The 15,490-nt window shown below is 44.8% G+C and overlaps 1 protein-coding gene across 4 annotated transcripts in view; it reads right to left on the bottom strand.

Annotated features, from left to right (window-relative positions):
• Positions 1 to 15,490, bottom strand: part of Fbxo16 (F-box protein 16) — a 52,830-nt gene that overhangs the window by 14,376 nt on the left and 22,964 nt on the right. For all 4 annotated transcript variants that reach the window (XM_085828725.1, XM_021182516.3, XM_029469191.2 and 1 more), the window contains 3 exons: positions 15,018 to 15,182; positions 11,096 to 11,325; positions 7,520 to 7,622 (listed from right to left, as the gene is read on the bottom strand). In XM_085828725.1, the coding sequence (XP_085684851.1) occupies positions 7,520 to 7,622; positions 11,096 to 11,325; positions 15,018 to 15,182 (498 nt within the window). The remainder of the gene's footprint in view (positions 1 to 7,519; positions 7,623 to 11,095; positions 11,326 to 15,017; positions 15,183 to 15,490) is intronic.

Here is a 15,490-nt window from a genome sequence, read left to right as displayed (position 1 = left end):
TTAGTTTTAGTTGTCAACTTGACACAATCTGAAATCACTTGGAAAAAAGAGTCCCAGTGGGAGAATGCCTGCAGACATGTCTATGGGGGTTTGTCTTTATTGCCTTAATTGATGTGGGAAAACACTGCCTGAAGAAAGCAATGGGTGGCACTAGTTTGGGGTTCTGGCCTATACAAATGTAGAGAGATGCTGAGCACCAACAAACCTGCATGCATCCGTTTTCTCTCCGCTCTTCAGATATAACTACATGCTTCTAGTTTCTGCCTTGAATTTACCGCAATGATGGATTGTAACTCAGGATTGTGAGCCAAATAAGCCACTCCTCCCTTAAGGTGCTTGATGTCAGGGTATTGTATACAGTCAACACAAGCGACAGGAGAACACAGAGCATTTCAGATTTGGGCTTTTCAGATTAGGGATGTGCCCCACATATTACCATGACTGGCAACTACTTGAGGGTGCTCACTTTGAGCTAAGAACTAACTGCTTCGCCTCCTCCCAACCCTGTGTCAGTCCTATTAACTCTCTCCATTTTTCCAGATGAGGAAATCGTCCCCAGAAAGCTTAAATGCCCTGGGTTAAATTTCCAAGCTACTGAAGTCAGGATGCTGGGCATTGAGGCTACCCTGTGTTCTTAGACAGCAAAGTAAACAACAAGGATGGTGTGTAACAGAGGAGAATGTAGACACGTAGTAGGTGCTTGTGATGGCTAGTGTTGGTGTCAGCTTAACAAGATCTCAAATCAGCTGGGAGTTGGGTCTGTGAGTCTATCTGTGGGGGACTGTCTTAAGTTAATGGATGTGGAAATACCCTTCTTGATTATGGGTGAGACCACAAGCAGGGAATGCAGAACCGTAGAGAGCGAAGAGGATAAACTGAGCTCCACCATTTACTCATTCGGTCATTGCTTTGGGGCTTAACTGTGAATGGAATGCGGCAGGCTGTTTCAAGTCCCTGCTGCCTTGATTTCCCCACAATCACAAACTATAACCCCAAGCTGCTAGCGAGATGAACCGTTTCCCCATAAGTTGCTTTCGTTGGAGTATTTTAACGCAGCATTGGAAAAAGAAACAGAGACAGATATAGGTATCAAGGTGTGTTTTTGCTGCTGTTATAAACCCAACCATATGGCTCCTAGGCCTTTGGAATTATTCTGTGGGAGGAATATGGAAGACATTGAAACTTGTGCTAGAACAACCATTGAATGCTGTGATGGTTTGAATAGGTCCCTATGGCCCCTATAAACTCATGTGTTTGGATGCTTGGCCCATGGGGAGTGGCAGTATTAGTAGGTGTGGTCTTGGAGTAGGAGTGGCCTTGTTGGAGGAATTGTGTCACTGTGGGGGGTGGGCTTTGAGATCTCATAGTGCTAAAACACCAGTGTGGAGTAAGAGTCTCCTCCTGGCTGCCTGTGGAAGACAGCCCCTCCTGTCTGTCTTCAGATCAAGATGTAGAACTCTCAGCTCCTTCTCCAGCACCATGTCTGCCTGGACACTGCCATGCTTCCTACCACGATGATAATGGACTGAACCTCTGAAACTGTAAGCCAGTCCCAACTAAATGTTGTCCTTTATAAGTGTTGCCTTGGACATGGTATCACTCCACAGCCGTAAACCCCTAACTAAGACAAATGCTATGAGCCCTGCCAAGGTGGACTGTTCTCTAGACCTGTGAGTCAAACCAATTCTTTCTTCCTTAAATTGCCTATGCCAGGGTATTTAATCTCAAGAGTGAAAGAAACCAACATGATCCTTATTTATATCTTACATTTATGTGCTAACACAAACCCTGTAAGATAAAGGCCATGATTCCCATTTTATAGATGGAGAAAATGAGGCTCAGAGAGACTATCTCACCCACAGTCATGCCATTTAGCAAAAGATCCCAATTTCACCTCTATGTATAGCCACATTCTTTCTGCTTTTCTCCAAATGACATCTCCAGATGTTTCTTTGGTGGAATTAGATTATTTTAAATCGCTCCTGTGGAAATGTGTAGTTTTGCATACCCAAACCAAATAGATATTATAAAACAAACAGGGAGAGTTTGCTGGAATTTGAAAGCAGTCATTGATGACTGTCAGCAGGAAACCAGTTTAGGTTCTCTTTTGTAACTTCCTTCATCTTAGGGAATCTTATTTTCCAAAGTTCAAAGAAAAAGATGAGAGGGTAAACAAGAATTATTGGCTTAAAATTCTCAAATGGAATGGCTTACCTTTGGTATTCTACCTCATGTTAGGTTAATCACAGCCATGGCCTCCAGGAAAGGAGAAAAGGAAGCAATCACACATTCATTAGGTGACTAGGGGACTCTGTAGAGTCAGATCCAACCTGGAATGTGTGTGTGCATGTGTGTGCATTTGTAGGTAAAAGCCAGATAACTTCTGGTGTGGTTCCTCGGATATAATCTACCTTGATATTTGAGACAGGGTCTCATATGGGCCAAGGATTTAGCAATTAGGCCAGGCTGGCTAGTTAGGGAGCCTTAGGCATCCCCTCATCCTTGCCTACCCAGCACAAGGACTGCAAGCACATAGCACCACTCCCGGCTCCCCCCAACGCCCTCTCAGCCCTGCAGGTTCTAGGAATTGAACTGCGGGATGGCCATATTCTTAAAAGGCAAGCCCTTTGCCAACAAATTATCTCTCTAAGGTCCACCCCCCCCCCCAAGCTTAGAATAGACTTTAACAATGACACATTTTATACACAGGAAGACAGAAGCTCTAAAAGACTGGCTGTTAGAGTTGAAATGGGACCCTAGCTTCTTCTACTCTTTCTACCACACCGTCTGGAATTATTTTAGCGTATATTTTCTCTCCTCCTATTTGATTTAGCAAGGCACAATGAGAATACTTAAACATTAAAAAAAAAGTCAGGACACTAAGAGTAAAGTGAGCCTGGAAAGAGGTGAACAAAGTAATTGCCTTCTGGAGGCTGGAATTAGCAGTGGGTCTTATCTAAGGCAATTAGGGAGAATCAGTGGGTAATTAAAGGCTCAAGAGCTTGCTGAAATCCCCAGCCCAAACACGACCTGGGAAGCAAGAGCTAATTTCCAAGGAAAGGTCCAATGGAGATAAAGCTGTGTGCATTTTATACTCAACCTGGTGGGAAGGAAAGGTCAAAATAAGAGGTCAGCTGAGGGATGTGTGTGTGTGTGTGTATGTGTGTGTGTGTATGTGTGTGCGCGCGCGCGTGCTGGAGAGCTGAGCGGGTTCAGTGGTTAAGAGCACTGACTGCTCTTCCAGAGGACTGAGGTTGGAGTCCCAGCTCCACACAGCAGTACACAATCACCTGCTGCTCCACTTCCAGAGGATCTGACACCCTCTTCTGGCTTCTGTAGACACTCGTAATGTGGGGTGCCAACATACATGCAGGCAAAACACATGAACATTCTAAAATGAATCCTCTCTCTCTCTCCCCTCCCCTACTGTGTGCGTATCTATGTCATCTGTGGTCTTACGAGTCTAATTCCGGGAAGTCTGATACTCACAAGAGACTTGTCTTCTTGAGCGTTTAGATGTGTAAGCCCTTACTTGTATGTATATATATATATATGGTGAGTAGAATTTACCACAGATCCTTTCCCTGGTCTCAAGCACCATAAGCACTGTAGGCTTAGGCTTCCCCTTCTCTGCATCCTGGTGTCTGCTAACACATGCTTTTCCTGCCCCATTCCTCTCTACAAAGTCACCAAAGCCTCCCTGCAGGGAGACAGACCCTCCTTCTTTAGAGGCCAGCTGTCAAGATGTGATGTGTGTGTGTGTGTGTATGTGTGTGTGTGTGTGTGTGTGATTGATACCAGACTGGGAAACCTTTGAAGTTTAAAGACGAGGGCATGGTGGCATTGTGGTGTGTGTGCTTTCTAGTTGCTTTGTTTGGGATGGGGTCCTGTCATGACTAATAGTGGTGGGGATTTCTTCATCTGAATGGACATTTCCCAGAAAATCTTGGAGAACTCAAAGCATCCCCAACCAGAGATAAGCTTGATTCCCATCTTCTAACAGATGCTAGCAGTCGGCTACATCCCAGGCAGCCCCTGGGGATCTCATGTAGAAGAGAGAACACAAGAGAAAGCCGCCTTCCAATATCTTCAGTGCTGTTAAGCCGGAATCAGGCAAGCTCACAGTTCCACGTGTAAATTAGAAGTGGGTGCCCTGGGGACATTTCTCTTTAGACGGAGCCTCATCTCACTTGCTCTGAGGACACAGGCAGAAGAGAAGCTGGTCCCCACAGCTGCAGCTGGGACCCTAGCGCAGGCCCACAGAGTGTCTGTTGTGCTCTTTCCTAGTGTGTTTCTGCTTCCTTCTTCCCCAGAGCTTTCCGTTTAACACTTTACCTTCTCCGGCTACCACACATCCCTCTCACATAGGACAGGCACACGCCCCAGATTACAGTAGTCTCAGGCAGTCCTCTGGTTGGGTGATGGAGGCATGCCAGTTTATCTGTGCAGTTAGCACTGGCTGCTCCCCAAACACGTTGCTCTTCCACCACAAACCTGCTGAAAAGATCCTAGAATTTCCCATCAAAGTCCTCCTTGGAATCACTGAGGATGCGGTCTCATGTGTGTAATATTCCCCCTCCTTATGAAGGATAAAGTCTTCAGTGCCTGCTCCCTCCCCTCTCTAGGCTCCCTCAGCACCTTGTCACTATCACAAGGCAGGGAGAGGGAGTGGGAGGTGAGGAGTGGGGATGGGTGGGGACAGACGCAGGGTCTGGGTTAGCTCAGGCTGACCTTGAACTTGCTAAGTAGCTGAGGATAACCTTGAAGTTCTGATCCTCCTGCCTCACCCCCCAGTACTGGGTTTACAGGTATGAGCCACCATGACCAGGTACTGGGTTTACAGGTATGAGCCACCATGACCAGGTACTGGGTTTACAGGTATGAGCCACCATGACCAGGTACTGGGTTTACAGGTATGAGCCACCATGACCAGGTTGTGCGGTGCTGGGGATTGAACCCAGGGCTTCATGCGTGCTAGGTGGTAGATTTTCCTTTTCTAGGACTGTAGCCTATAGTGAGGGCAAGCTGCCGCGCTGTAAGAGAGAGGCCCTGAACACATTGCAGCCTCAACAGCCAAGCTTGTCCCGTGGGCCAGCACGTCACAGGCATGAGTCAAAGTCCACATCATAGTTCAGGGGTGGGGGTAGGGGTGAGGTCAGTAAATTATACTCCATCTTCTTTATCAAAACTACCAAATGTATGATGTAATTATAATTAGTGTACTTATAAAGCCAAACAAGTAGATATAATAATCATATGTTTAGTAATTGCTAATTGTCCTCTGTCACTAATTCATTTGGTCTTCTCTGTTAGCCCTAATTAGCACAATCTCTTCATGGTTATTGTATTCATTCATTCATTCATCTATTCACTCATTCATCTACTCATTCATTCATCCTTTTACCTATGCTTTTGAGGCAACGTCTTGCAGTTGGCTCTGGCTGTCCTGGAACTTGTGCCGATCCTTCTCATGCCTCAACTTCCCCAATTTTGGGATTACAGGGTGTATCAGCACACCTAACCAATTTTTTCCTTTGGTATTTCGAGAGAGGGTTTCTTTGTGTAGCTCTGGCTGTCCTGGAACTTGCTCTGTAGACCAAGCTAGCCTTGGACTCACAGAGATCCACCTGCCTCTCCCTCCTGGTGCTGGAATTAAAGGCGTGCACCACCACTGCTCAGCACCTAAACAGTTTTTAATGTCTTCATTGGTGGTGGGGGCACAGGGTCTCACCTAGCCCAGGCTGGCCTTGAACTTGCTGTGTAGCCAAAGATTACCTTGAAGTTCTGATCGCCCTGCCTCACCATCCCCCCCCCCCCAGTACTGGGTTTACAGGTATGAGCCACCATGACCAGGTTGTGCAGTGCTAGGGATTGAACCCAGGGCTTCATGCGTGCTAGGTAAGTACTCCAGCTGCTGAGTTACGCCTCCAGCCCTCTACTTTTACATCTTTTTTAAAAAAATAATTTATTCAATTTTATTTTATGTGCATTGGTGTGAGGGTGTCAGATTCCCTGGAACTGGAGTTAGAGACAGTTGTGAGCCTCCATGTGGGTGCTATGAATTGAACCCGAGACCTCTGGAGGAGTAGCCAGTGCTCTTAACTATTAAGCCATTTCTCCAGCCCCTACTTTTGAATTCTAAAGAATATTTTAAGAAAGCTCTGCCAGTGTTTGATAGATGGTTAATGTCCAAAGCTATCTATTTTTGTTCTTTTCAAGCTGGAGAAACATTCAATTGCATTGATTATTTCTAAGCATACATTAGCACCAACCCTTATTATCTTCATAGTCCCTCCCTCCCTCCCTCCCTTCCTCCCTCCCTCCCTCCCTCCCTCCCTCTCCCTTCTCTCTATCTCTGTCTCTTGGTATTTTGAGTTCTGTCTCCAACCCAGGCTCCTGAGTGCTAGAATCGAGTGAGCCACAGCATCCTGCTCAAATTCTGGTAGCAACTAGGTAGAAGGTCTCACAATGGCCTATGTGATAAGATTCATACTGTCTGTTGTTGGTGTTGTGTTTCTACTTTGGTCGTTGCAATCAGCAGATTCACGGACAACTTTCTGCTTTGGTCCAAGCCTCACAGCCTGTACATACCTACAAGGAACCTCCCCCAGTGCAGTAGAACTAGTCTTCAGCACAGAGGCAGGTCTATTTTAAGAAGCTCATTTCTCTCTCTCTCTCTCTCTCTCTCTCTCTCTCTCTCTCTCTCCCTCTCTCCCTCCTTCCTTCCCCTCCTCTTTCCCTCCCTCCCTCCCTCCTTCCCTCCCCCATCTCTCTCTCCCTCTCCCTTTCTAAAATAACACTTGAAAATACATTTCAGTAGAAACTAACATGTTCTCAATCAGAACTGTAGAAGAGATTTACTCCCAAGTGGGTGCAGATTAGCCCACCAATTGATCTCCATTCTCTATTAATTTTCCTGCAGTGTGTTCTCAGTTTTTCTCTCCATTCTTATTACGTCGCGTGCACTTTTCATCTCACCCATATCCTTCTGACTTTGCTCTAAAGCCTCTCATAATGTGATAAAAGGGAACCCCTGTGGCCCAAATCACAATTTCGGAAACTCTGCTACAAATGAACTGTGCTCCCTAGGCACAGTCACTGACATTATTTTGTTGCTGATTACCTGCTTTTTAACTGGAGACAGAAAAAAAATTTTAACTCAGTGTTTTGGAGTCAGTTTATCTATTTATTTGTTCATTTCTTTCTGAGGCTAGGTTGGCTTTGAGCTTGCTTTATAGCCAAAGATGACCTGGACCTTCTAATCCTTCTGCCTCTATCTCCCAAGGGCCGAGATTACAGGCAGGTGCCACTGAGAGGTTGTTGCTGTGCTGGGGATGGAAGCCAGGACTGCGTGCTGGCAGTTGCTCCAGCAACGGAGCAGCACCCCTAGCCCCAGAGACCAAGGTTTAAACAACCACTTGATGATTCTGATTTAGCCAACAAATTCAATTTCGCAAATAGGATTAAGGATCAGGGTAATTTCCTGATTGCGGGAGGAGTGTTCTGTAAGCAGACTCACCAATGACTGTGCTTTCCTGAGCCTGGCTCTGTCTTGAAGCTTATTTTTCTTATCTTGCAACTGGCGCTTGAAGTCTGGGGTCACTTCGCTTCTTTTTCTTCTTCTGCAAAATTGCAAAGTGATGAGGACATTATAACGGATCATTTTAAGTCTTTAGCAATCCACATAGTTATTTTTTCATTTTGTTGACTCTTGTTGGTGTAGTGATTCAAAGACTGCCTGTACACCACTGGAAATGAATCAAATGTCCATCTATAGAGAGCTTGTACAACTAACCCTGGCCCCATAACACAACAGAGAGCTATGAGCTGTAAAACGGAAGGCAGAATGTTTCTGCAGACAGTGCACAGTGAGCCTCAGGATACAACACATGAAAAAGAAAACCAGGTCAAGAAAGGCAAACATATTATGCTGCTGTTCATCTCAGGAGACATCTAAAAACATGTCTGCTACTTGCCAATACTTTTTAAAACATTGTTTTTATTTTATGTGTATGAGTGTTTTGCCTACATGTTTATATATGCAGTGTCTGTAGGAACCAGAAGAGGGCGTCAGATCCCCTGGAACTAGAGTTACATTTTGAGCTGCCATGGAAGGGGCTGGAAACTGAACTCAGGTCCTCTGCAAGAACAGTAGTCCCTGTACTTTCTAGTTGTTAAATTTAATTATTACTTTGGCTTGTACTTTTTAGTTATTATTGATTTGTTTGTTGTTTGTTTGTTTCTGAGGCAGGGTCTTACTATATGACCCCTGTTGGCTGTTTTTGAAGCTTACCGTGTGCAGACCAGGCTGCCCTAAAACTGCCCAGTCTTAGGAAATAAACATTGTTTAATATCGTTTAATACACAATCCATATTTGAATTCCTGCAGTTGTTCTAAGAATGCCGTTTGTCGTTTCTTTTCCCTTCCCTCCCTCCCTCCTTCCCTCCACCTCTTTCTCCCTCCTTCGCTCCCTTCTTCTTTTCTCCCTCTCTCTTCTGTCCATTCCACTAGGAGCTCCTCTAGATTCAAGCTACATTTGGTTATAGATCCTATAACTTTCCTGCACCTCCTCCTTTCCTCAGTACACAGATTTTTTTTTTTTTAAGCCAGCTTCTACAACATTCCAGGGAACTTAGCACAGGCTAGCTTCCCTTCATTGTTTCCTTACAGTGTCTCTTATTTACTTCTTTGTTACCTATATGTTAACAAAAATAGAATGTTCTTCCAGACACATGATTAGTTTCCAGTCAGACTTTGGGCAAGATGTTTGTATTTAAAAGTCTTGTATTCTATCAGAATAGTTGATGATCAGGTTTTCTGGCTATCAGTGATGGTAACATTGATCACTTAACTAAGGTGGTGACTGTTGGTTCTCTCAACTGTGTTGATACATTTTTTATTTATTTTTTTTTTTTTTTGGTTTTTTCGAGACAGGGTTTCTCTGTGTAGCCCTGGCTGTCCTGGCACTCACTTTGTAGACCAGGCTGGCCTCGAACTCAGAAATCCGCCTGCCTCTGCCTCCCGAGTGCTGGGATTAAAGGCGTGCGCCACCACGCCCGGCTCTAATTTTTATTTTTTTTAGCCTTTCCAGTTAGTGTGTAAGTATTACAATACTGTTTTGTCACCCTGAGAACTTCTAAGTTCCAAATTTCCAGCAGGGCCTGGTACCCTACACCTGGAACTCCAGCACTTAAGAAGCTGAAACAGGAGAATTGTGTTGAGTTTGAGGCCAGCCTGCCTTACATGGTGAGTTCTAGAACAGACTATTCAGGCTAAGAGACTTTGTCTCAGAAAATGAAACAAAGAAACAAGCAAAAAACAACAAACAAAAGCAATTTTTAACTTCTGCCTTCCTCTCTGTCCCTCATGCCCCAGTCTGTCCTGTTTCTGGTGTGCACGCAATGCTTTGTGTGCCCCAGGAAGAGCTACCTACACACGATGGACTCTGATTGCCAAGCCTCACATCCCCCATTCACTCTTTCAAATGCAGGACAGGAAGGGAACTTCCAGATCATGTTTGATCCTGAAACTACCTTAAATTGGCTTTGTCTGTCTGATTTTGCCACTCCATCCAGCTTGGCCACACGCAGGGAAAATGAACAGCCACCAAATTACAATTTGATGGAGCGTGTCGATATAGAGGAATTTCAGAGGTACAGGAAAGCCAGACATGGAGGCACACATTTATAATCCCAGTACTCAGGGTTCTGAGGCAGGAGGAGCACAGATTCAAGACAAGCCTGGGCTACAAAAGGAGACTCTATCTCCACCAACAAAGCAGCCTCCAAGAGGCAGGAAAGTTTAGAGATTAACAGTACAGTGAGGAACCACACTGTCTCCATTTCACTTTGACAACTGATAGTATATTACTACATATACCTTAACTTTCTACTTCATCATACTACACTTTTTGGTCTGTGTTTTCTGTTTTGGGAACAAGATATCTTTATGTAGCCCAGGCTGGCCTTGAATGTGCTACCCTCCTGCCTCAGCCTCCTCAGGGCTAAGATTACAGGTCTGTATCACCATTATTTCAACTACCATTTTCCTTTTGAGACAGGGCCCCATTACTTAGCTCAGGATGCCTTGAACTTGGTCTGACTTTTTTTTACAAGTTCGTCCCTACTTACCTCGGTTTCCCTGGCCATGAATCTGACAGAAAGATCAGTAGCTGTCTTACTACCTTATGTTCTACATGGGGGGATCAAAATCAGTCCCTCCCTCCTTTTGTTTGCTGACTCACTGATAAAGGAAGGAAGTATAAAAAAAACCCACTTGATGCAGGCTTATAATTAATATTAAAATACTGAATGACAGCTGGGGCTGGAGAGGCAGCTCATCAGTTAAGAGCTCTTACTGCTTTTAAAAGGACCTGTCTGTGTTCAGTTCCCAGTATCCGTACTGGTCAGCACACAATCACCTGTAACTCCAGTTCAAAGGCCAGACAGCCACCCTCCTCCCCCAACATACACACACACAAAATAAATAAATTATATACACACACACAAAATGATGATATATATATATATCACATTTACACACACACACTTACACACACACACATATACACATACATATAAACACTCACAAAATGATGATACATATACACACGCACACACACATATATATATATATATATATGTATGTATATATATATATATATATATATACACATACATATACACATACACTAAATGATAGGCTGGCCAGATTGCTCAGTGGGTTACAGCCCTTACTATACACCTCTAATGATCTGAATTTGATTCCCTGAACCCAGAGTGGAAGCAGAGAATTGACTCCTAGAAGTTGTCCTCTGACATCCACACACATGTGCCGTGGCATGCACACACAGTAGCCACAGTATTTAAAATACTAAGGCACTTGTACTGCTGAGTCATCACAGCTATAAGAACTGGACAGATGAGGACCAAAAGGCCAACTTGTTAAGGCCGGTCAGCCCACACCCACCTATGGAAAAGCTCTGTAGTTCACAGTGAGTTCCAGGATTACCTCCCCCGCAGCCCCGCACCTACTCAAGTGTCAATAAACGATTCTGCAGAACAAATAGGCTGAGAGGGGCGTGGAGCTTCTCACCCTAGCCTGAAGAGCGTGGGGTCACAGTTGTCTAGATAATTAAAGCGGATGATGTCAGTGGGATGCTTATCTGACGATCGCCAAGGTGGAAGCTCTTTCTCCCCGGGGTTATTCTTCTTTCTTAAGGAGGAGGAGGACCGAAAAGCTAAGGAAGGGGACTGCTTCTCATCTGGAGAATTGCCAGGAATTGGCTGAACATCGGCAGTTGTGAATCCATCCTTTGGAGGTGTCTAGGGGAAGAAAATGAATTACCTCTTCTCTCAGAGTACTGGACTAGCAACAGCAATAGACAAGGAACACAAAAACCTTCACCACCTTCCCAGCCATCCTCATCCTCACTATGGCAACGCTGATAACAGTGATGAGGACTACAGCCACTGTCCCAGGAGCCCTTGGATGTGCATATAAGTTTCGTTGTATTTTCATATTCTATCTTCATAGTGATTTATTTATTATTTACTTATACTAGGTCACGTGTTGTCCAGGCTCACCTCAAACTCCCTATATAGCCCAATATGACCCTGAACTCCTGATCTTCCTGCCTCCGTCTCCTGAATTCTGGGATTACAGGCCTATAACATCAGGCCTGGTTTATCTCGTGCTGAGGATTGAGTTTAGGGCTTTGTGACGGACAGGCAAATGCTCTGCTGGCTGAGCTGTATCACCAACCTTACTTTGGTTTAGAAAGACAGTTCTCAGTCTGTGACCCAGGATGGCCTAGAACCAGGTAACTAGGCTGGCTTTGCATACACTGCAGTCCTTCCCCAAACTCAGAAGTGCTGGGATTACAAATGTGAGCACCACTCCCACCCATCACAGTAAAGAGCTCATCACTGCTCCATTTCACAGAGGCAGAAGCTGAAGCCAGAAGAGATGACTTAAACTGACCCACAAGAACATAAGTAGAATTTGAATTTGAATCCAAAATTCAAATCCTAGGTCCTACCCTTAATGGCCTAACAGGTTCAAGTTGCACCGGGGTGGACGTAGATATGACAATTGTCCAAAGGCAAGCAACTCCCTGAGAACAATTCTATCTCACTTCCCAAATTAGAAATCTTTTCTATGCTCAGTTCAGAAAGTGTTTTCAGTGTGGGTTTAGCCTAAGGGAAGTGGTACTGGTATGTTGGGAAGCCATTAAGAGCTCAATTTTTGTTCATTAAGAGATTAGGGAAGCTTTGCTTGGTAAATTGGCTTGCTTCAAATGTGAGTTTTTAAAAAAAAAAATCAAGAATTTCCCCAGTTGGGACTGGGGTGTAGCTCTGAGGTAGAATCTTTGCTAGGGTCTTATATTCCAAGCCCAGCATCACCAACAAAAATAAAGAAGGAAGGGAGGAAGGAAGGAAGGAAGGGAGGGAGGGAGGGAGGGAGGGAGGGAGGGAGGGAGGGAGGGAGGGAGGGAGGGAGGGGGAGGGAAGGAAGGAAGGAAGGAAGGAAGGAAGGAAGGAAGGAAGGAAGGAAGGGAGGGAGGGAGGGAGGGAGGGAGGGAGGGAGGGAGGGAGGGAGGGAGGGAGGGGGGAAGGAGGGAAGGAGGGAAGGAGGGAAGGAGGGAAGGAGGGAGGGAGGGGAGAAAAGCAACCCTCTTAGTTCCTCAAGCATAACAAGGTGGCTGTGCATTGAGACACTCCTTGTTTGTCGAATTCATTTCTACTCCGAGATTATCCTTCGTAGTGTTTCAGATGCAGTGTTTATTTGGGTGTGTCATGGCTACGAGGCTGAGGTCTGTGGAGCCCTTGGTTAGGATGTTTGTACTCTTATCACCTAGCACATAACAGTGTTTGATAAATGCTCACTTCATGAATGGCTATGGCTATATCAAGTTTGCTGTCTGCTGCTCTGATAAACGCTATGACCAAAGGCAGCTAGGGGAGGAAGAGTCTATTTCATCTTACAGGTTACAGCCCATTGTCGAGGACATTCAGGGAAAGAACTTGAATCGGAAACCATGGAGGAATGCTGCTCGCTAGCTTGCTTCCAGGATCATGCTCAGTTACCTTTCTTATATAGCTCAGGACCACCCAGCCTAGGGTTAGTACTGCCCACAGTGGACTGGGCCCTCCTCTATCAATTCATAATCAAGACAATGCCTCACTGATACGGCAACAGGCCAATCACAGGTATGACAATCAAGGTTACCCATCACTCTAGCCCAGTAGCCAACTAAGAAGACATTTAATATTTGTAAAATTCTGTATGTTATGCAGGTCTCATCTAGAAGGGACATTCATTTCTATTAGCTTATTTAGAAAGAAATTCTTGTGCTTTTGCTGGAGGAGTTCTACTTTTAATCCTTGTAATGGTTGAAATTGTCAATTTGACAGGACCTACAATCATTTAAGAAACAAACCTCTTGGCACGTCTGTGAGGGAGATTCTAGACTGAGAAGACCCACCGGAACTGGGGCAGCAGCGTTCTGTGCATTGAGGTTCCAGACAGAATGAAAAGGAGACAGTGAACTAAGCACCAGCTTTTGATCTCAGCTTCCTGGCTGAGGGCGCAATGTGAGCAGCCACCTCACGACCCTTCAGCCATGACTTCCCACTACTGTGGACTGAATGTGCCCTTGTACCTGGAGCCAGAATAAACCTTCCTTTCTCTGAGTTGCTTTTTCCAGGTGTTCTGTCACAGCAATGAAGAAAGCAAGTTGATACAACAGTGTTGGAAATCATGATCATTTAAAAAAAAAAAAAACAACAAAAAAACAAGGGAAGTATTTAAGTATCAGTGACTGTAACATGTAGAAAAATCAGTAATTCTGAAAGGCACAAAATGCTTGGCCTGCTAACTGGCAATAATGAAATTCACAGCAATGAAGTAAGCAAGTTTTGCTCTTACCATTTGAAATATTTTCTGCTGGGGCTGGGGTTAAACCCTGAGCCTGATGCATGGTAGGAAAGAGCTAAGTCTACCTACTGCTGAGTTATATTTCCACCCTTGATATAGTCATAGCCAATATATTTCCACCTTTCAGGAATTCTGTCATCATGAATGGATGCTGAATTTTGTTAGATGACTTGATTGTATATCTGTATTAAAATGATCTTGTGTCTCTTCTTTGATTCTGTGAATGTTCATATCAAATGACTGTATGTGTGTGTGTGTACTTGTGATTGTACATACATATATGTGTACATGCGTATGTGCACATGTGTATTATGCAGACATGTGTGAATATTATAGTGGAAGACAGAGTTAACCTTTGGGCTCAGGGTCTCTCACCGGGACCTGGCGCTCTCCTATGCGTCTTACCTAGCTGTCCAGTGTGCCCAAGGGTTCCTCCTCTTTCCACCTCCACAGTACTGGGATTGCAATTATATTATGCCACTTCTGGTCTTTTTTATATAGGTGCTGAAGATCAAAACTTAGGCCATGGCGCTTGCATGAGGTCCTAGTGTGGAGCATCCATAACAGCTAATAAATAAATTAACAGCCACGCATGGTGGCACATATCCATAGTAACAGCATCCCTAATGCTGAGGCAGGAGGCTCTTGGGATCAATACCAGTCTAGGACACATTGTCTCAATCACTGAACTAATTAACCCACTGACTGACCAACCAGCACACTTCATCTTAGAGAATCATAGTAAATATGAATGTGTCGATTCTAATGGGCCATAACTGAACATAATGCAGAATTACCATGTCAGAGCTATATGGTGTCTGAGGGAGAGGCAAGTAAGTCGGAGGTGGAGATAGAGAGAGAAGCACCCCAAATCCTCACTTCTAAAGGTATCTGTGTTTGGAAGGCACTGGGTGAGAACTATCCTGAAAGGGTCTGTGAAGCCTCTGAAGAGAAGCTTGGAATCACGGGGTATGTCCTTTGACTTTTCCTACGTTTCAAACTGGATCATGAACTCACAGCGCTAGAATCTGCTACTGGCGCCCGTTTCTGAGTGTGCTGCTCTCTGTCTCAGACTTGCCTTGGGCTTGGTGATGTGAAGTTCTCTCACCATCTGTATGTAGTGCTTTTTCCAGACGCCCTGCTCAAAGGGCGTTGGGGAGAAGCTGATGTACCAGTTGAAGCGCAGGCACTTGAGCATCCAGAGCTGGTCCAGCTCAGCCAAGCTCTTCCAGTACCAGCTCACCTGGGAAGACAAAGCAGCCTGCTCAGTTCCCAAACTCATTTCCTCTCCTGCCTGAGCTGCTTTGGGGAAGCCCAGATGATGTCTGTCATCTGTCATTTTCCTTGAAGGCTCAGCTCCGTAACTTAATACTTCTGACCCTCCTGTGGTGTGCTGGAATTACAGGTACGCCCCACCAGACCTGTGTTACAGGTTTATATCTTAATTTAACTGCAGTTTGACTTTTATTATTTCTGAAACATTTACTTATTTTTACTCTTAGGTGTCTGAGTATTTGCCTGTGTGTATGTATAGGCATACAGTACAGAGTA

The sequence above is a fragment of the Mus caroli genome, unplaced genomic scaffold (assembly GCF_978045245.1).
Source record: "Mus caroli unplaced genomic scaffold, Mus_caroli_1 scaffold_12, whole genome shotgun sequence".
Classification (NCBI taxonomy): Eukaryota; Metazoa; Chordata; class Mammalia; order Rodentia; family Muridae; genus Mus; species Mus caroli.
The sequence above is the reverse complement of the archived record's forward strand: the minus strand, read 5'-3'. Positions and strand labels throughout refer to the sequence as shown.